General features: G+C 43.1%; 1 protein-coding gene and 1 long non-coding RNA gene across 2 annotated transcripts in view; both read left to right on the top strand.

The window, feature by feature from the left end:
- mks1 (MKS transition zone complex subunit 1) overlaps positions 1–20,612 on the top strand; it is a 30,494-nt gene that overhangs the window by 5,187 nt on the left and 4,695 nt on the right. Inside the window, 2 exon segments of the mRNA XM_052457808.1 lie at positions 15,667–15,707; positions 15,770–15,802. Coding sequence (XP_052313768.1) covers positions 15,667–15,707; positions 15,770–15,802 — 74 coding nt within the window.
- On the top strand, positions 1,512–13,232 carry LOC127906294 (uncharacterized). Its single transcript, XR_008060797.1, has 5 exons — positions 1,512–1,530; positions 3,772–3,835; positions 3,962–4,154; positions 5,427–5,549; positions 5,699–13,232. It is a non-coding gene; the product is annotated as an uncharacterized LOC127906294 (long non-coding RNA).

Genomic DNA, 20,612 nt, shown 5'->3' with positions numbered 1-20,612 from the left:
TTCCTGCCAGTTTAGTTTGATCTTTTCCAGCCATGTGTGTCCTAGCAATGCTGGATGGTTGCCTTTCACAATGTAGAGTGATATCTTTACCTTCTGTTTGTTGAGCTCCGCTGTAACAATCACACTTCCTCTCACTGGAACAATCTCACCGGTGTATGTTTTCAGCGTCATCTTTGTGGGCTGTAGTGTGAGGTGATGTAGTTTCTCCTTGTGTACAGCCTCAAGACAGCAAAGATATGGCTGCTCCAGTGTCCACTTGCATCCGTACTGCGTTTCCATCTAGTAGTGGTGTCACCCAGTATCCATTGTCTGAAATTGACATAACATGCAAAGATTCTTCCCCTTCAGACAGGGTATCACTTTGTTCATCCGCTGTGTCGCTTTTCCTTTGTTCAGTACTTTTGTTTGATTGTGTCATTTTGTTTTTACATGCATGTTCGATGTGACCCTTTTTTCCACAACTTCTGCAGTCTAAGTCTCTGCACCAACACTCCTCTGCTTGGTGACCTGGTTTCCCACAGCGATAGCATGGCTTCCCACCTCCTGCCTTGTTTTTTAACTCCGTAGACACCTTATGCACTTTGGTCGATGCACTGAGCTGTTGTGCGTCTTTATTTGCCATTTCAATTGACGTACTCGCTTCTATTGCTCTCTGCAATGTTAAGTTACTCTCAGTCAAAAGGCGTTTCTGAATTGCATCGCTGCGCATGCCACACACTAACCTATCACGTAAAGTGTCACTCATTGATCGCCCAAATTCACAGTGTTCAGATAACTGTTTCAATTCAGCCACAAACTGTGAGATTGATGCCCCTCCTCTTGATTTCTTTCATGAAACCCGGAAACACTCTGCGATTATCAGTGGTTTGGGAGAATAATGTCCTTTTAAGGTAGCCAAAATTTCATCATGTGATTTATCACCAGGTTTTTCAGGCGTTACTAGGCTGCGCAGTCGATTGAATGTTTTTCCTCCCATAACAGTCAAAAATGTTGGCACAACGACTTCTGCTTTAATTCCATTTGCCAACACAAAGTACTCAAAACGTTCTGTGTAAGAACTCTTGTTCCACAGATTCATCAAATGTTCCTATATTTCCAATCAATGCAGACATTTTCAGTTTATTTTCCTCTCTCACACTTTTCAGACGATCCTTTACTCCCAAACCCTTTTTTTCCTTTCTTTTAACTCACGCTGACTTCACTTTCTCCCGCAGCTAAACTCTTCCTATCCCTCGAGGCTCTAGTTGCTGTGACATCAAAGGCAAGCTAGCATCACTTGACTGGCTAGCTCCACGTTTTGTTTGCGCCTTTCTACAGCAATTTGTTTTTTACAAATTTACCTCAGACATTCTGTAGAAGATGAGCACAAACGTGAGAACGTTTCTTCCTCGTCGCCAGTTTTGTTGTATAGCACACTGTGTATTACTTATACAACTAATGTAAGGACAGGACATGAGACGGGAGTAGAAATTAACGTGGGCATTGTTTAATCCATTTCACAGGGAGAACATTCCAAGCATTTCAACATAGGTAAGCAAGGGGGGTTTACAGGTACCCTAATGGGACAACACTAGAATATCAATACACAACACTTCCGGGTTAGAGTCCCGCTCCTTCGCAGACCAACCACTGTTCAAGACCATTTCCCGTGTTTACAATGCTCTTATGTCAGGACGAACACTGCCTGGGCTAGATACATTTATTTATTGATGAGGCCGGTAACTGATGTGGTGCCATCGGAAGAATCCCAGGAACATATTCCAGTCTGTGCAAGCAAAACAGCCCTGTAGTTTAACATCTGCTTCATCTGAGCACTTTTTTATTGACCGAGTCACCAATGCTTCCTGCTTTAATTTTTGCTTGTAAGCAGGAATCAGGAGGTTAAAATTATGGTCAGATTTGCCAAATGTACGCATCTCTGTGTGTGGAGTAAAGTTGTTCTAAAGTTTTTTTCCCCCTCTGGATGGACATTTAACATGCTGGTAGAAATGAAGTCAAACTGATTTAAGTTTCCCTCCATTAATGTCCCCGGCCACTAGGAGTGCCGCCTCTGGATGAGCGTTTTCCTGTTTGCTTATGGCGGTATACAGCTCATTGAGTGCGATCTTAGTGCCAGCATCGGTCTGTGGTGATGTGTAGACAGCTACCTAAAATACAGATGAAAACTCTCCAGGCAGATAGTGTGGTCTGCAGCTTATCATGAGATACTCTAGCTCAGGCGAGCAAAGGTGTTCAGGTGTCTGGAGTAAATCCCTCTCGTCTGACTCATTAAACAAAAAGTATTTGTCCAATTCAAGGTGGGTAATCGCTGTTCTGATGTCCAGAAGCTCTTTTCGGTCATAAGAGACGGTAGCAGCAACATTATGTACAAAATAAGTTTCAATCAAAGCGAAAAAACAAACAAAATAGCATGGTTGGTTAAGAGCCAATAAAACGGCAGCCATCCTCTCTGGCGCCAGTACAACTTTATTAGTCCATGTTACGGGAACAAAGGGAATTTGTTTTTCTGAAGGGGTTGGTCACAGATCTGCCAGTTCAGATCAAATCACACGTTTTGTTGCCTGACTCAGGACTCAAACCAGTGACCTTTCAATTACTGGACTAATTCTCTATCTTCCACGGGCTTCCTAGGCAAAGTTCCCTTTACACTATCCCATGTGCGTAGCAAACATTAGTCACTAGATATATATATATATATGCCATTTAGCAGACGCTTTTATCCAAAGCGACTTACAGTCATGTGTGCATACATTCTACGTATGGGTGGTCCCGGGAATCGAACCCACTACACTGGCGTTACAAGCGCCATGCTCTACCAACTGAGCTACAGAAGGACCATTAGTCTGTCTCATGATCTGTTAATGAGGTAGTCCTGCGTGCAACTTTAAAATCAGTGTCACCCTCAGCTCAAGAGGTCTACCTCTTGGTCTAATGGTCAAGACACTGGTTTTTCCCATGGGAGGCCCAGGTACAGATCCTACCCATGAAATGTGCACACCTCTCCCAAAGCACAATTCCACTGCTTCCACCAATGTGTTTTTTTGCAAACAGCAATGGTGTAATGCCCCTTTTAGTCTCAAACCCGGGTCTCCCTGCCCGTAGGCAAACAAATATATTTTAGTGAATTCAGGTGGTCGCCCCAAAACAGGTTTTGGACCTGGGTCCATCAACTGTCAAGCCAGCACCTTAAGTGCTACGCCAAGATGTCCAAACCTCTCGATGTTGTCGCTCGGTGTTGGATTAAAGTTGCTACAGAACGTGAGTCAGCTGAGACCTCCTTCCTTGGGGAGAGCATGCCCCACACTTCTTTATAGCAAGTCTCTCACGTGTACACACATCTTTGATGGCTTCACAGGCACTATCCCACTTCTGATACCAATGTAACAAATTTGGGGGTAGCTCCAACTGGGACTCGAACCCCGGTCCAGCGACTAGCAAGCCAAACTTATCCATTACACCAAGAGATTAGCAGGTGGTAAGTGTTGGGTTAAGCTTGCTACAATATATACATATATAGGGCAATGTGTGATCTGGGTGAGGCAGCATTGCCACTCGTGCTCCCAACACAGCCAAACACAATCTTTACCTTTTTAACCTTAACTAACCTAAAGTCAAATACATTTAGACAAAACACCATGTGAGCAGCAAGTTTAGGGTTAATGGAGTGAAGTGGGTAATGGGTGGGACCACCAGTATGAACTATATGTCTATGAATGCATTACAAACATGGATGGATGCTCCTCATCAACACCATCTTTTCTGTGAAACTAGATATCAGCAATCAATCAACAAGACTAATGAAATGGGGAAAAGGAAGACATTAGAACTGCTAAAGGTAATATATTATATTCTGAAACCAATTTCTTACTGGTAGATTTTGTACATGATCTGTCAATCCTGAGAGAGACGCTCTCTCTCCTCCCCTTCTCCCCATCTCTCTTTTGCATGTGCTGGTGCGAAGTTTTCCCTAGATACAGATCTAGGATCAGCTTCCCCTCCCCAAACCTAACAAGGACCATTCGCGGGGGGAATTCAAACCTGATCCAAAGCCAGGGTCTATTTGGGGAACTTGTCCCCTCCCCCACAACACGACACGTGGATGCGGCTTCCTCAGTTCACCATGCACATAAAGAAAACAGCAGTGTATTTCAGCTGTAAGTATTTTGCAGTTACTAGCGATATTATTTTAAATTAATTTACCTAGCTTCGTTATTATTCAACAATAACTCGGCCAATGTAGCTGTATATCTGGCTACATTTCGTAGATGCATGGAAAAGTATTAGCTATGTTCTAGCATTATGTTAGCTTGCTAGCAGGTAGCTAGCGAGCCATTTTTCCTGGCTATACTGATAGGTTAATTAGCCAGCTAGCTACTAAAGGTTGCTGGAGTAGACATTAATACATTTCGGAATGGATTATTATTGCATTGCTTATCTTTGCTATGATGTCTTAGATGTTCTCAAATGGAAGAATGTTGTGTTGTGTATAATGTTAAATAACTCCATAGGAGTAATGCTAAACTAGCTACTGGTAGATAGCTACATTGTAATGCGGTAGGGGAGCCTAGTGGTTAGAGGACTAGTAACCGGAAGGTTGCAAGTTCAAATCCCCGAGCTGACGAGGTACAAATCTGTCGTTCTGCCCCTGAACAGGCAGTTAACCCACTGTTCCTAGGCCGTCATTGAAAATAAGAATTTGTTCTTAACTGACTTGCCTAGTTAAATAAAGGTTAGAAAAATAAATAAATAGCAAATGTGGTCCAAGCTCGGTTGCTTTCCTGTGGCATGCCGAGTTATTTGCGCAAGTCACAATGTGAGACATTTTGTTTAGAGGTGATTGTATTTTGAAATGGCAGCTAGGGAAAGGCATTTGGAATATTTCACTATATGGATATCCGGATGGTCTCAAAACATGGTTAAACATTGTCCAATCCACTAATGGGAGGGAAATGTAGTCTCAAAATGAGCTGTTATTGGCAGAGAGATTTCAAACTCTTTGTAATTGGTCTATTAACTTAGACCACCTGGTGATGTCACCAAGCAAGCCAAAACTCCACCAATACAAAACCTGCTGATTTAGAATGTCTTATGTAGATTGTATTTTCAATCAGCAACTATCAGGAAGTTACACTGATAACATTTTTTCATAGTTTCTTCAGCTGTTGTACAAATATGATACAAAACACCAGCTGAGTGACACCGGCTGCATCAGTGAGTATGAACCTGACAGCGGAAGCTCGAGTGACAGGTGTTCAGAACTCACTCAGCCTGGTAAGTCTGTCACAGCACAGTGCTTTCGTAAGCAAGGGAACATCCGCAGTCTACCATCAAACTTACCAGGCTGAGCAAAAATGTAATGTCGTTGCTTGCTAATATGGGGATTTGTTGTTACTCTTATGTATGTTCCATCCTTTTGTGTTTTTCAGGCAAGCCTGGGAAAGAACTGAGAAAACGTACTAAAGAGTCAAGACAGACACCAGAAAGAGGCCCAAGAAGACTTGGACGCAGGAACAGAGGACAGCGAGGGATGTTCAGAACTCACTCAGTCGGTAAGTTGGTGAGGGTACACTTCGAGACTGCTTACCTGACATGGAGGAAGTCTTTTCTTTTTATCTCCTCTCCTATACCTTCCCTATGCCCCCCTCCCCTATTGTGTTGGACCGTCATGTGGTTTAATCTTTTCTTTGTTTGCGATTAGGTTTGGAGAATGACTTCTCAACCCAAGACTGAGAGCAGCTGTGAGAAAGCATCAGTTTGGATGCATTTGGGAAAATGTAAAGTGCTAAAGAAGGTTCCCGGCAAAGAGGATTGCCTGTTATGGGTCAGAGCCAGCTCTCACAAACAGAACATGGAAAGACATGAAAACCTGGTGCACAACAAAATGCAAACAGAAAAGGCTCTCCGCAGCCGGTAAAAGGCTAGCATGCCACGAAGATGAAGTTCACACAGGTGAATGGAAGAGTTGTAAAAGACAAAAAGCTTTTTAGACATAGCTCCAAAATGCAGGTGCTAGTTGAGCTAGTTCTGTTTTGTGGTGGAAAACTTAGTGTGTCGAGCATAATACGTCAACCCTGTTACCAATAGATAAAAAGGCTAGACATTTTTTTGCAATTTCATTTTTTGTCTGAAACGTCCAATTCAAAAGCTTCCATTCCCCTTGTCACAAGGAATTTATGCATGATTTAATATGAAACCCTGCCTCCCGAGTGGCGCAATGGTCTTAGGCACTGCATCGCATTTGCTAGCTGTGCCACTATAGATCCTGGTTCTAGTCCAGGAGACCCATGGGTTGGCGCACAATTGTCCCAGCGTCGTCCTGGTTAGGTTTGTCTGGCAGGGATGTCCTTGTCCCATTGCGCTCTAGCAACCCCTGTGGCGGGCCGGGCGCATGCATGCTGACACGGTCGCCAGACAAAGGCTAGCATGCCACGAAGATGAAGTTCACACAGGTGAATGGTGTACGGTGTTTCCTCCGACACATTGGTGTGGCTGGCTTCCGGGTTAAACGGGAATTGTGTCAGGAAGCAGTGCAGCTTGGCAGGGTCGTGTTTCGGAGGACGCATGGCTCTCTACCTTCGCCTCTCCCGAGTCCGTAGGGAGTGTGCAGCAATGAGACAAGACTGTAACTACTAATTGGATACCATGAAAATTGGGGAGATAAAGGGGTTAAAAGAAAAAAATGTACAGGAAAATATAATATAATGTTATGGTCAGCCTTTAATTAATAGGCACTTATTGTAGTCATTTTTTAAATGTAATCTCTTGAGATGGTAAACCATTTTCTATTTTTGTTTTTATTCATTTGGATACGGTCTTTATTTTATTTCTTTATTTCACCTTTATTTAACCAGGCAGGAAAGTTGATAACAAGTTCTCATTTACAATTGTGACCTGGCCAAGATAAAGCAAAACAGTTTGACACGTACAACGACACAGAGTTACACATGGAGTAAAACAAACATACAGTCAATAATACAGTATAAACACGTCTATATACGATGTGAGCAAATGAGGTGAGATAAGGGAGGTAAAGGCAAAAAAAGGCCATGGTGGCAAAGTAAATACAATATAGCAAGTAAAACACTGGAATGGTAGATGTGCAGTGGAAGAATGTGCAAAGTAGAAATACAAATAATGGGGTGCAAAGGAGCAAAATAAATAAATAAAATAAATACAGTAGGGAAAGAGGTAGTTTTTTGGGCTAAATTATAGGTGGGCTATGTACAGGTGTAGTAATCTGTGAGCTGCTCTGACAGTTGGTGCTTAAAGCTAGTGAGGGAGATATGCGTTTCCAGTTTCAGAGATTTTTGTAGTTCGTTCCAGTCATTGGCAGCAGAGAACTGGAAGGAGAGGCGGCCAAAGAAAGAATTGGTTTTGGGGGTGACTAGAGAGATTTTCCTGCTGGAGCGTGTGCTACAGGTGGGTGATGCTATGGTGACCAGCGAGCTGAGATAAGGGGGACTTTACCTAGCAGGGTCTTGTAGATGACATGGAGCCAGTGGGTTTGGCGACGAGTATGAAGCGAGGGCCAGTCAACGAGAAGAGCGTACAGGTCGCAATGGTGGGTAGTATATGGGGCTTTGGTGACAAAACGGATGGCACTGTGATAACACTGCATCCAATTTGTTAGGTAGGGTATTGGCTATTTTGTAAATGACATCGCCGAAGTCGAGGATTGGTAGGATGGTCAGTTTTACAAGAGTATGTTTGGCAGCATGAGTGAAGGATGCTTTGTTGCAAAATAGGAAGCCAATTCTAGATTTAAATTTGGATTGGAGATGTTTGATGCGGGTCTGGAAGGAGAGTTTACATTCTAACCAGACACCTAGGTATTTGTTGTTGTCCCCGTATTCTAAGTCAGAGCCATCCAGAGTAGTGATGTTGGACAGGCGGGCAGGTGCAGGCAGCAATCGGTTGAAGAGCATGCATTTAGTTTTACTTGTATTTAAGAGCAATTGTAGGCCACGGAAGGAGAGTTGTATGCCATTGAAGCTTGCCTGGAGGGTTGTTAACACAGTGTCCAAAGAAGGGCCAGAAATATACAGAATGGTGTCGTCTGCGTAGAGATGGATCAGAGACTCACCAGCAGCAAGGGCGACATCATTGATGTATACAGAGAAGAGAGTCGGTCCAAGAATTGAACCCTGTGGCACCCCCATAGAGACTGCCAGAGGTCCGGACAGCAGACCCTCTGATTTGACACATTGAACTCTATCAGAGAAGTAGTTGGTGATCCAGGCGAGGCAATCATTTGAGAAACCAAGGTTGTCGAGTCTCCCGATGAGGATGTGGTGATTGAAATGCTTGGCCAGATCAATGAATATGGCTGCACAGTAATGTTTCTTATCAATGGTGGATAAGATCGTTTAGGACCTTGACTACACTCAATAAGTAGGAGTAACTTACAAAGCTCTGGACATTCTTATTTTTTTATGACTTGAGGAGCCTGTTATCGGCTATACTGGTCTGCATTTCTGCCATGCTGTCTATATTTTCAGCCATCTCTCCTGTGCATTTCTTGAATGCCACTTTCAACCTCCAAGTCATTCAGCCAACTGTCCAGGTCTACTGCCTTAAGATCACCTTCACTGCAGTTTCTCTTCATCACTTGGATCAGTACCCTCACCAGCTCGCCCATCCTCTTGACCTCCCTCGCCACGTCTTCGTCCCTCAGTCTATCCTTCCTCCTCCCCATCCACTTTGCAATCCATCCTCTACAGCATCCCTCATTCTTCTTCTGCCTCTTGGTTGATGTCCTGACCATCATTGTGCGTCTTCAGACCTTCCTCCAGGTTGAGTTCTATTGAGGTCAGGTTCTCTTTGATCCTCCTCAGACTCTCCTCGTTGGTGTTGGTCCACTGTGTCTTCTTGTCCAGCTGCTGCCTGCAGGGCCGGACAGTGGGGACCACCTCCATCTGGCGTCACACCTTCTTCAGGTCACTCACAGAGGCAGAGAGGAGGATGTTGGGCTTGGCCACAATAATCTCAACAGATATAGGGTCAAAAGACTGAGATGTGACACACATACACACAAATTTAAGAGATGCCTACCAGTCGATGGTCCTTCAGTGGTCCAGTGAAGGAGTTACTCAAAAAATGTGCGTGTGTAAGTGGGGGGAGGAGACAGACCGGTCATCATCCTCGTCCATTTCCCTCACTTCAAACTTTGTCACTTTTCCATCCTCAACTTTCAGTGGTGGTGTCCTCTTTTCATGATCCTCATCATCACACTGTTTATCAGAGTCAACATGTCAGAGACCATCCTCCTCACAGTATTGTCACTCAACAGACATGTGCAGTAGGGTGCAACTCTTTTACCTCAGATTCACATTCAGTGAAGGAGTAGATGGAAAAGTCATCAGAACTGGAGGATGAGATCACGTCGTGATATTTTCTCTCTTCAGCCGATTCACCCTTCCAGACTGAGGAGACAGAGAAAGGAATGTACTCATGGCAGCCATAGAATACACTGGCATTGACCCTCAAGGAAATGTAGAATATGTAGGAAATCTAACATGGTTGTACAAGTAGTGAGTAATACATGGGTAACTGAAAATGCAATAAATGCAACTCCCGTAACATTAGGGGTGGGGCTAAAGATCTTCCATAGAATAGGATTCTTTAGCATCTCGAATGGATGATTGTCAATTCAACCAAGCCAACCAAAATGGCCATATGGATCAACAGATTGATCTTACTGTTGTGTCTATGGGAACAGCAGAGATGACCTGGCTGAGAGGCTCTGGATTGATGCTCCATCCGTCCCTAGATGTCTGGTCCTGCCCACAGCTCACAATGATTGGCTATTAACAGTAAAGAATGAATTAAACACTGCTTTTCTCATTGCAGAATGTATAACTAATGTGCATGTGTTACTGACGGTTGGCCACATCACAGAATCAGGGGTGTTTACCCTCATTGGATTCATCCGTCAACACATCACTCAATTTAAAAGGTGATAATATAACAAAAACAGGACAAAACAGACGGAAGGGTAGCCTAGTGGTTAGAGCGTTGGACTAGTAACCCGGAAGGTTGCGAGTTCAAACCCCCGAGCTGACAAGGTACAAATCTGTCGTTCTGCCCCTGAACAGGCAGTTAACCCACTGTTCCCAGGCTGTCATTGAAAATAAGAATTTGTTCTTAACTGACTTGCCTGGTTAAATAAAGGTAAAATATAAATAAAAAAATGTACCACATAAGGGCTGCATGTTAAAGCTCTTTTGATTCTCTCATTATTACGATCCATTGCTTTCTGGGGGAAACATTTCCATCAATATTGTATGTATATATAATATATATGTGTGAGTGTGTATATACACAGATTTGGATAACATTAACTTAAGAGACCACTGCAAAATGATCCGTTTCTCTGGGTTTACTATTTATAGGTATGTGTTTGGGTAAAATGAACATTTTTGTTTTCTATAAACTACTGACATTTCTCCCAAATTCCAAATGAAATTATTGTCATTTAGAGCATTTATTTGCAGAAAATTACAACTGATCAAAATAACAAAAACAGATGCGGACCAGATGCGGATGTCAGACCTCTAATAATACTAATATTTTAACTTAGGAAGAGTTCTGAAATCATTATTTGGTGGAATAACCCTGATTTTCAATCACAGCTTTCATGCGTCTTGGCCACCAGTCTTTTTCGTTGGTGTTGGGTGACTTTATGCCATCCTGGCTCAAAAATTCAAGCAGCTTGGCTTTGTTTGATGGCTTGTGACCATCCATCTTCCTCACATTCCAGAAGTTTAATGGGGTTCAAGTCTGGAGACTGGGCTGGCCATGACAAGGTCTTGATCTGGTGGTCCTCCATCTTGATTGACTTGACTGTGTCACATTGTCCTACTGGAAAAAACAATCCTCAGAGTTGGTGAACATTGTCAGAGCAGAAGGAAGCAAGTTTTCTTCCAGGACAACCTTGTAAGTGGCTTGATTCATGCGTCCTTCACAAAGATAAATCTGCCCGATTCCATCCTCCACCAAATTTCACAGCGGGTGCGAGACACTGGCTTGTAGGCCTTTGTCAAACCATTAGACGACCAGGTGTTGGGCAAAGCTGAAAGTTGGACTCATCGGAGAAGATGACCTTACTCCAGTCCTCTACTATTGTCTTTTGAAAACCTCAGCCTGGCTTTGCTTCTCATTGATGAAGGGCTTTTTTCTAGCTTTGCACAACTTCAGCCCTGCCCCTAGGAGCCTGTTTCAAACCATCCTCACCGTGCACTTGGACTGGGATTTGATCTTGAAACCTTTTGGTTACTAGTCCAACGCTCTAACCACTAGGCTACCTGCCACCCCAATGAACTGCTGTCTTTGAAATGTTAAGGATGGAAGCATCCTGTATCCCTCTGCCAGTAAAGCCCTTCTTTCCCTCACTCAAAATGTTCCTTTTGAAGTCTTCTGGCATGGTTAATAGTTATTTTTGGATTCCAATTACTTTTGAGGTACTACTAGCACTGATTTAAACATCCAGCAGGTCCTATTGCAAGAGGATAGTGATGACCACAGCAGTGGTTTTTATACTTTTCCTCGTTAAATAAGATTTGGTTCAGGTGATCACCTAATCAGTACCCCATTCAGTAGAATGAGGTGTGCCTGTGTTGGAAATCAACAGACACTGGAATGGAATTTCTGCCATACATGTAGAGATGCTGATTACAGAAACATTTGTTAATTATTTCCAGAGCTCTGAGTGTATGTGGTACCCTGTATACAGGTTGGGAAGGCTGTGCACCAAAGGCCAATGGTTACCTGCAACAACCTGAGTGAGAAGAAAGAGATTATACAGTTGAAATCAAATCTGAACACAGTGCATGTAGGGAATTAATGCTTGGTTACGTCAGAATACGTCACAGCTTTATGACTGCGCATAATACATCGCAAGAGAAAGGCTTGTTTGGAGCCTAACTAGTGGTATTGTCTTCTCACTGGTTGTAGCTAGCTGAATAACGAAAGTGATGTACATATTTCCTACTGACTGAGTAATGGTTGTATCGATGGTTGGTTGGATGTTTTTTTTTTTTACATAGATAGGCTAACAGGATATCAATAGAAAGAAACCATTCCGTGCCCCCCAAAAAATAATTTTGCACTTTGAGTAACAACCACTAAGGGACCACAATGGAATTCGTTGATTTTATTGCGTTGTCCCTGACACGTTTTATTTTATTAAACAGTTTTTTTTTTTTTTACTAAACTCAAATATATCTATCTCACTTTCTATCTAACTCAAGTGGACTGTTGAGAACTCTGATCATCACATTTCAGGCACAAGCCAGCAGGTGGCAGTGTCTTTAAATGCAGCACTGCCTTAGTGCACTTCATGATCTGCGCATCAAATTTGGTTGTGAACGTGATTAATAAAAATGCGGAAATACATTACATTTGCTTTGGTTTAGCAATCTATCTACCCTGTCTTAGTTAAAGTGTTGTGCAATAGTGGAGGACAGGTGTCGTAACTGACATTTTTGTATTGTGCTTGATTATCCACTGGTATTAGTTTGACATATGTACTGAGCATCAAAAATCAGTTTTGAAAGATGTGGTGGAAGAATTTGGGGTGAGCTGTTGTAAACTTCTCAAGGGATATGTTCTGTGTTGGACTGTGATGTTATGTGTTTCATAGACTACTGGTATGTCTGCGTCGTAACACAAGGCCATTGTGTTCCGGAACTATTGATTTATAGAAGAAATTGTTGTGTGAATACAATATGATTGTATTATCACCTCTCACTATATAAGGGACATGTAACCATTTCATCCTTGCTGTGAAATTAGAGGTGGCTCTCCTCTGCAGCTGCTTGTATTAAATATGTTTATTACATTGTTAAATATAGGATTATCACCACAGCAAGCAAAGTACTTTAAGGTCAGGGCCCTCTGCAAGTCTCACAAAATCATTTTAGACCCAAGCCACCCCTTGTACCCGGACTTTGAACTACTCCCCACTGGGCACAGGTATAGGGCACCCCTCAGCAAGAAAAACAGAACTAGACCATCATTTGTGCCAGGTGTGATATCCCTCCTAAATAGCTCGGGCTGATGTTCCTATCGAATCAGTAAGGCCAGCAGGCTAGTCATTTTTTACATGTTTTATTGGTATGTAACTGTTATGAAAGTTGTATTGTAAATTTTGTTTTGTATTTAAACGCCACTTTAAACGTGTACATGGCACTGCAACAAAATTTCCCCATGGGGACAATAAAGTCAGTAAGTAACCCTGCCTTAATCTTTGAATAGAATTTTCCACAACTGTGGTTCAGAGGTTCAAGAGTTTTACTCCTGAGTTGAGGCTTAAGAGTGCCATTGATCCTGTTATTATCATGTAATTTGTTTTGTTTATTGTCAATACATGTCTCAGGTTATCAAAGGATGCCTTCAGTCTTGGAACTACAGTTTTTGGCGATGGGCATGGTAAGTTAGCAAGGAGGGGCTGAGTGACACAAGCTCATCACATACCCCTTCCAGCACAAGACAGTGACCCAGATACTCCTCAGCATCGGGCTTCTGGTGCTCCTCTGTGGTGGGATTGAGAAGAGTGTGGGCACTGTTTGGTTCCTCCTCATGTTTCAGCTGCTCTCTATCAGCACAGGGGTGTTGTACACAATTCTGGGGCTGGTAGTGTTTTGTGCATCTGCCCAGAATCAAGTGGAGGGGTTAGTTCCTGTATCCCTGTCCCTTATGGGTATGGCCACAGTGTACTCACTTATGGTTAATAGCTTCCTTTTTGGGGTCAGCGTACCCATGTTAGCCCTGCCCTGGCTGTTTCTGCTCATAACATTTTTGGTCCCACACACTGTCTTACTCTGCAACGTCATCATCACAGGGCAGGATCTGTATCCTTACTCCAAATAACTGATGCACTCTGCAGTCGCCAGTTTCCTCCCAACACATTGGTGCGGCTGGCTTCTGTGTGAAGAAGCAGTGTGGCTTGGCAGGGTTGTGTTTCGGAGGACGCATGGCTCTCGACCTTTGCTTTTCCCAAGTCCGTAGAGGAGTTGCAGCGATGGGACAAACTAACTACCAATTGGATGTCACAAAAAATGTTTAAAAGCACCAAAACATTTTTATAATTAATTGGTCGTTGTGCACAGTAAAGAGAAGCCATAAATTACTACCAAGACTAAGTATAGCAAATCAATAATTATTATTTAGTTACAATTGCATGTGTACAAGTTATACTGTTTATTTACAAATAGCTATTTTGCATAAACAACTTGATCAAGTGGTAAAAGTAATGTAACAGGTCATGATGGAACACGTTATTCAATATCAGTAATGGCCTTTTTAAGTGGGAGAACTTGCACAATTGGTGGCTGACTAAATACTTTTTTTGCCCCACTGTATCTGATCTAAAAACAATAACACATAAACATTAGTTATGCATTCTGCAATGAGAAAAGCAGTGTTTAATTTGTTCTTTACTGTTTACAGCCAATCGTTGTGAACTGTGGGCAGGACCAAACATCTGGGGATGGAGCATCAATCCAGAGCCTCTCAGCCAGGTCATCTCTGCTATTCCCATAGACACAACAGATCAATCTGTTGATTCATATGGCCATTTTGTTTGGCTTGGTTGAATTGACAATCATCCATTCAAGACGCTGAAGAATCATATACTATGGAAGGTCCTTGAGAGTAAATGCCAGTGTATTCTATGGCTGCCATGAGTACATGCCTTTCTGTCTCCTCAGTCTGGAAGGGTGACTCGGCTGATAGAGAATATATGATGAGGTGAACTCGTCCTCCTATTCTTATGACTTTTCCATCTACTCCTTCACTGACTGAATCTGAGGTAAAAGAGTTGTACCCTACCATCCATGTCTTTGTTGAGTGACACCACTGTGAGGAGGATGGTCTCTGACAAGTTGACTGATACACAGTGTGATGATGAGGATCATGTAAGGAGGACACCACCGCTGAAAGTTAAGGATGAGGAGGATATAAAAGGTGACAAAGCTTGAAGTGAGTTATATGGTAGAAGACGACGATCTGTCTCTCCACTCCTATGGAGCGGCAGGGTAGCCTAGTGGTTAGAGTGTTGGACTAGTAACAGAAAGGTTGCAAGTTCAAATCCCCGAGCTGCCAAGGTACAAATCTGTTGTTCTGCCCCTGAACAGGCAGTTAACCCACTGTTCCTAGGCCTTCATTGAAAATTGTTCTTAACTGACTTGCCTAGTTAAATAAAGATAAAGATATGAGAGTCAGACTTCCGGGTTTGTGTTGCATGAGGGATTGGAAATGATACAGACAATTATGTTGATAGATCTCAAAATGTATCTGCAATATTAAAGCAGATCTACCCCCCCCCCCCCACACACACATTTTTGAATAACTCTTGGCATCTTTTAAATTTGTGTGTGTGTGTCACATCTCAATGGTTTGACCCTATGTCTGTAGAGACTATTGTGTCAATTTGTAAGTCGCTCTGGATAAGAGCGTCTGCTAAATGACTTAAATGTAAATGTAAATGTGTCCAAGGCCAACCTCCTCCTCCCTGCCTCTGTGAGTTCACTGAATAATGTGTCACGCCAGATTGAGGTGGTCCCCACTGCCCTGCGGACAGCAGCTGGACAAGAAGACACAGTGGACCAACACCAACGTGGAGGATCAAAGAGAACCTGACCTTAATAGAACTCAACCTGGAAGAAGGTGTAAAGATGCAGAATGATGGTCAGGACATCAATCAAGAGGCCGAAGAAGAATGAGGGATGCTGTGGAGGATTGGATTGCAAAGTGGATGGGGAGGAGGAAGGAGAGACTGAGGGACAAAGACATGGCTAGGGAGGTCAAGAGGATGGGTGAGCAGGTGAGGGCACTGATCCAAGTGATGAAGAGAAACTGCAGTGAAGGTGATCTTAAGGCAGTAGACCTGGACAGTTGGATGAATGACTTGGAGGTTGAAAGTGGCATTCAAGAAATGCACAGGAGAGATGGCTGAAATTATAGACAGCTGGGACAGAAATGCAGACCAGTATAGTCGAGAACAGGCGCCTCAAGTCTGAAAAAAATAACCATGTCCAGAGCTTTGTAAGTTACTCCTACTTATTGAGTGTAGTCATGTATCTGCAATGTGTTTAGTTATAAAGTATATCTCCAGGTTGTTTTTAACATAGCACTTTCTTGATATTTTACTTGTTTCTGGTCCTACAGAGCCCAGGGAAGGTTTCTGGTCCTACAGAGCCCAGGGAAGGTCTCTGGTCCTGTGTCTGGCAAGACTGGCCTCTCTCCTCTTGTGACCTGAGCACCCCGGAAGCTGGCTGAAGCTCTACGGGCACTGCCCTCTGCTGTGGCCCCTCCCTCCCCAGAGAATGTCCCGAGGCCTCTGACTCCTCTCAGCCCAGTCATTATCACTCCGTCCGCTACAGAGAACTTCCCATACCGCCACCGCCCTCGGCTGGCCCCCATAACCAACCTGAGTGTAACCGCCCCCACAGGTGAGTGGAAATACAAGAAGGGTATATTTCCCTTAAATCCTTCTCTAGTATAGTATAGCTCTAGGTATAGTAGCTCAAGAGAAGAGAACCCATAAGCCTACATTACTTCATCTCCTTGTCCAAAATATTCAGGAAGGGAAGGTCAATAAGAAAAAGAAGGGCAAGGACAAAAAAGTAGTGAAGCAAAAGAAGGCCGGTAAGATGCAACAGATGGAAAATGTTGTAGGAAGTAAGGAGGAGGACAAGAAAGAGGAAAAGAAGAGTCTGAGGAAGAGGTGAGGAAATAGAGGGAGACATGGAACATAACCAGGGAATACTAGACTAGAAAATTATAGAAATAGATTGAGGCAGCAGAGAAAGAGCAGCTATCTGAGGTGCCTTAATACTATTATTAACTGGTTAGCAATGTAATTAGAGCAGTAAAAATAATGTTTTGTCATACCCGTGGTATACAGTCTGTTGTAAACACACACACAGATTTTGAGTATTGGTTACTCCTACACCACACACAAATGTAATTTCAGAGACAGGAACTATGATTAGCAAATACTTATATTCTTCTCGTTCTTATATTTTGAGACATGCATCATTCTTTAAAAAAGATATAGGTCCCCATACTGCCTAGCCAGGTGGCTTATGATAATGAGTTGGATTTACATAGTGCTTAGAAGCACTTTCACATTCTTAGGCTTGGAAATATAGCCAGGAGAAGCAGGGTCAACACCTCTACTCATGTCATAAGTGCCATGACATCTTTAGTAACCACAGAGAGATAAGACCTCTTGTCTCATCCAAAGGACATCACCAACCTCAGGGCAGTGTCACTGGTATTGGGGTCTTAGGTCTCATTTGGACAAATGGAAGAGGAGATGCCCTTTACTGGTCTCCTTGCAATATCTGGTCTCCCACACAGAGATGGAAACCTACACCTGTTTAGACCCTGGAGGATATGGCTTCAGATGAAAGACAGCAGAGAGATGCAGAAGGTAAAAGCTTCAAACACATTGATATGCAAATTCAGGCCCATTGTACTCTGAAGTGGGGCATGCATCTGGTCTGAAGCATGTCAAAAGAGTAGAAATGAACTGGGACTGGAGGAATACATCACATGTAAACTAAATTAGCATGTATCTAATTTAGATACACTCATCTGTACTTTTTTTGTTTGAAATGTGACTTTCCAATAAAGCTTTTTAAATTCCAATTATTTGTGTCAGACAGATTTTTCTAAATTTCTAAATAAATAAATTCTTAAACTTTTTACAGCAAGGGAATATTATTGTACTGACATTACCTAAATGTTATCAGTGGGGGGGGGTTAATCTGCTGTTCTGGACTATATCCCACGGTAGGTGGTGGTAGAGCACCAATAAATAGTTGGATTTTTCACCAGAAACCCAAGAAGGCAGGCAGAGACTTTTGTTACCATGTAACGAGGAGATACTTGTGAAAAGTACTAGTTCCAAAATTGGCTGCTGTATACATAGCGTGCGTGTGTGTCTGTACTGTGGTGGTATCTACTGTACTGATGGCGCAAAAGCCATGACATGGAGACCTAGTGGAGTGGTAATGCGCATGCAAGCAGTTGCTCCCGATGCCACTTCGGTACTCTGCAGCATCCACCGAGAGGGTCTTGCTGCCAAAAGAATGCCTGACAGCTTGAAAGACATTTTGGACACTACTGGGCAAATGGTTTACTTTGTTAAAGCAAGGCCCCTGAACTCTCGTGTATTATCTGCACTATGCAATGATATGGGCAGCGACCATGTAACGTTTGTACAACAAACAGAAGTGCGCTGGTTATCAAGGGGCAAAGTATTGACACATTTTTTTAGAATTGAGAGACGAGCTTAAAGTTTTCTTTACTGACCATCATTTTCACTTGTCTGACCGCTTGCATGATGATGAGTTTCTCACACGACTGGCCTATCTAGGTGATGTTTTTTCTCTCGTGAATGATCTGAATCTGTCACTCTTCATCTGAAGAGGAGAGGCGAGAAGGATCGGAGGACCAAAATGCGGCGTGGTATGTGTTCATAGTGAATTTTAATAAAGAGAACACTGAACACTGCAACACTATACAAAAGAGTAACAAAAACAATAAACCAATGACGACCGTGAAGCTACAAATGAGACCTGTGCTGACACAAGCCACGAACATAGACAATCACCCACAAACAAACAAAGTGCAACCCAGGCTCCCTAAGTATGATTCTCAATCAGAGACAACTAATGACACCTGCCTCTGATTGAGAACCATACTAGGCCGAAACATAGAAATCCCAAATCATAGAAAATCAAACATAGACTGCCCACCCAACTCACGCCCAGACCATACTAAATAAATACAAAACAAAGGAAATAAAGGTCAGAACGTGACAGAATCTAAGATTACAGGGACACTCCGTAACAATTTTGAGGGTGCGGGACAAAATTGAGGCTATGATTAAGAAGTTGGAGCTCTTCTCTGTCTGCATTACAAGGACAACACACAGGTATTTCCATCATTGTATGATTTTTTTGCGTGCAAATGAACTCCAGCTTACGGACAATGTCAAATGTGATATAGCGAAGCACCTGAGTGAGTTGGGTGAGCAATTAAGCAGGTACTTTCCCGAAACGAATGACACAAACAACTGGATTCATTATCCCTTTCATGTCCTGCCTCCAGTCCACTTACTGATATCTGAACAAGAGAAATTGCAACAACCGGTTCTGTGAAAATTTTATTTAATCAGAAGCCATTGCCAGATTTCTGGATTGGGCTGCGCTCAGAGTATCCTGCCTTGGCAAATCGCCTGTTAAGACACTGATGCACTTTGCAACCACGTACCTATGTGAGAGTGGATTCTCATCCCTCACGAGCAAAAAAACTAAATACAGGCACAGACTGTGTGTGGAAACTGACTTAAGACTGAGACTCTCTCCAATACAACCCAACATTGCAGAGATATGTACATCCTTTCAAGCACACCCTTCTCATTAACCTGTGGTGAGTTATTCACAATTTTCGATGAACAAATAAAGTTTTATATGTAAGATAGCTAAATAAAGAGCAAAATTATTGATAATTAATATATTCTTATTTGTGCCCTGGTCCTATAAGAGCTCATTGTCACTTTCCACGAGCCGAGTTGTGACAAACTCACACTCGTTCTTATGTTTAATAAATGTATCGTATAGTGTGTGAGTGGCAGGCTTACAGTGATGGCAAAAAACAACATTTGAGAGTGCACTGACCCTGATGCTAGAGGGGGTACGTAGCTGGAGGTTGAATATTTGAAGGGGTACGGGACTATAAAAAGTTTGGGAACCACTGCCCTAGATTTTAATCTATTTAATTTGGGTGAGGGGTTATTATGGGAAAAAAATGATTCTCTATTTTGGAATAAACCGATATATTTTTTAATAAAATAAAGAGTACAGCCAGACCTTTGTTGTTTCCCAGTTGGAGAAAACATTAAATGTTACACATTGTTTTTGTAGACCCACTCCAATTTGCATACCGCCCAAACAGATCCACAGGTGATGCAATCTCTATTGCACTCCACACTGCCCTTTCCCACCTGTACAACACGCTGATTCTCAACACTGGAGCCCCTCAGGGGTGTGTGCTCAGTCCCCTCCTGTACTCCCTGTTCACCCACGACTGCTTGGCCATGCACGACTCCAACACCACCCTAAAGATTGCCGACTATGCAACAGTGGTACGTCAAATCACCGACAACGACGAGACAGCCTTTTGGGAGGGTTCAGAGACCTGGACGGGTGGTGCCAGAATATCAACCTATCCCTCAACGTAACCAAGACGAAGGAGATGATTGTGGACTACAGGAAAAGGAGGATCAAGCACGCCCCCATTCTCATCAATGGGGCTGTAGTGGAGGTTCTACAGCTGCAACATCGAGAGCGTCCTGGTTGCATCACTGCCTGGTACGGCAACTGCTCGGCCTCCAACCGCAAGCCACTACAGAGGGTTGTGCGTACGGCCCAGTACATCACTGGGGTTAAGCTGCCTGCCATCCAGGACCTCTACACCAGGCGGTGTCAGAGGAAGACCCTAAAAATTGTTAGAGACCCCAGCCACTCCAGTCATAGACTGTTCTCTCTACTACCACATGGCAAGCGGTACCTGAGTGCCAAGTCTTGGACCAAAAGGCT

The sequence above is a fragment of the Oncorhynchus keta genome, chromosome 12 (genome assembly GCF_023373465.1).
Source record: "Oncorhynchus keta strain PuntledgeMale-10-30-2019 chromosome 12, Oket_V2, whole genome shotgun sequence".
In the NCBI taxonomy this organism is placed as follows: domain Eukaryota; kingdom Metazoa; phylum Chordata; class Actinopteri; order Salmoniformes; family Salmonidae; genus Oncorhynchus; species Oncorhynchus keta.
Note: the sequence above shows the minus strand (reverse complement) of the source record. Positions and strands in the feature narration are given on the sequence as shown.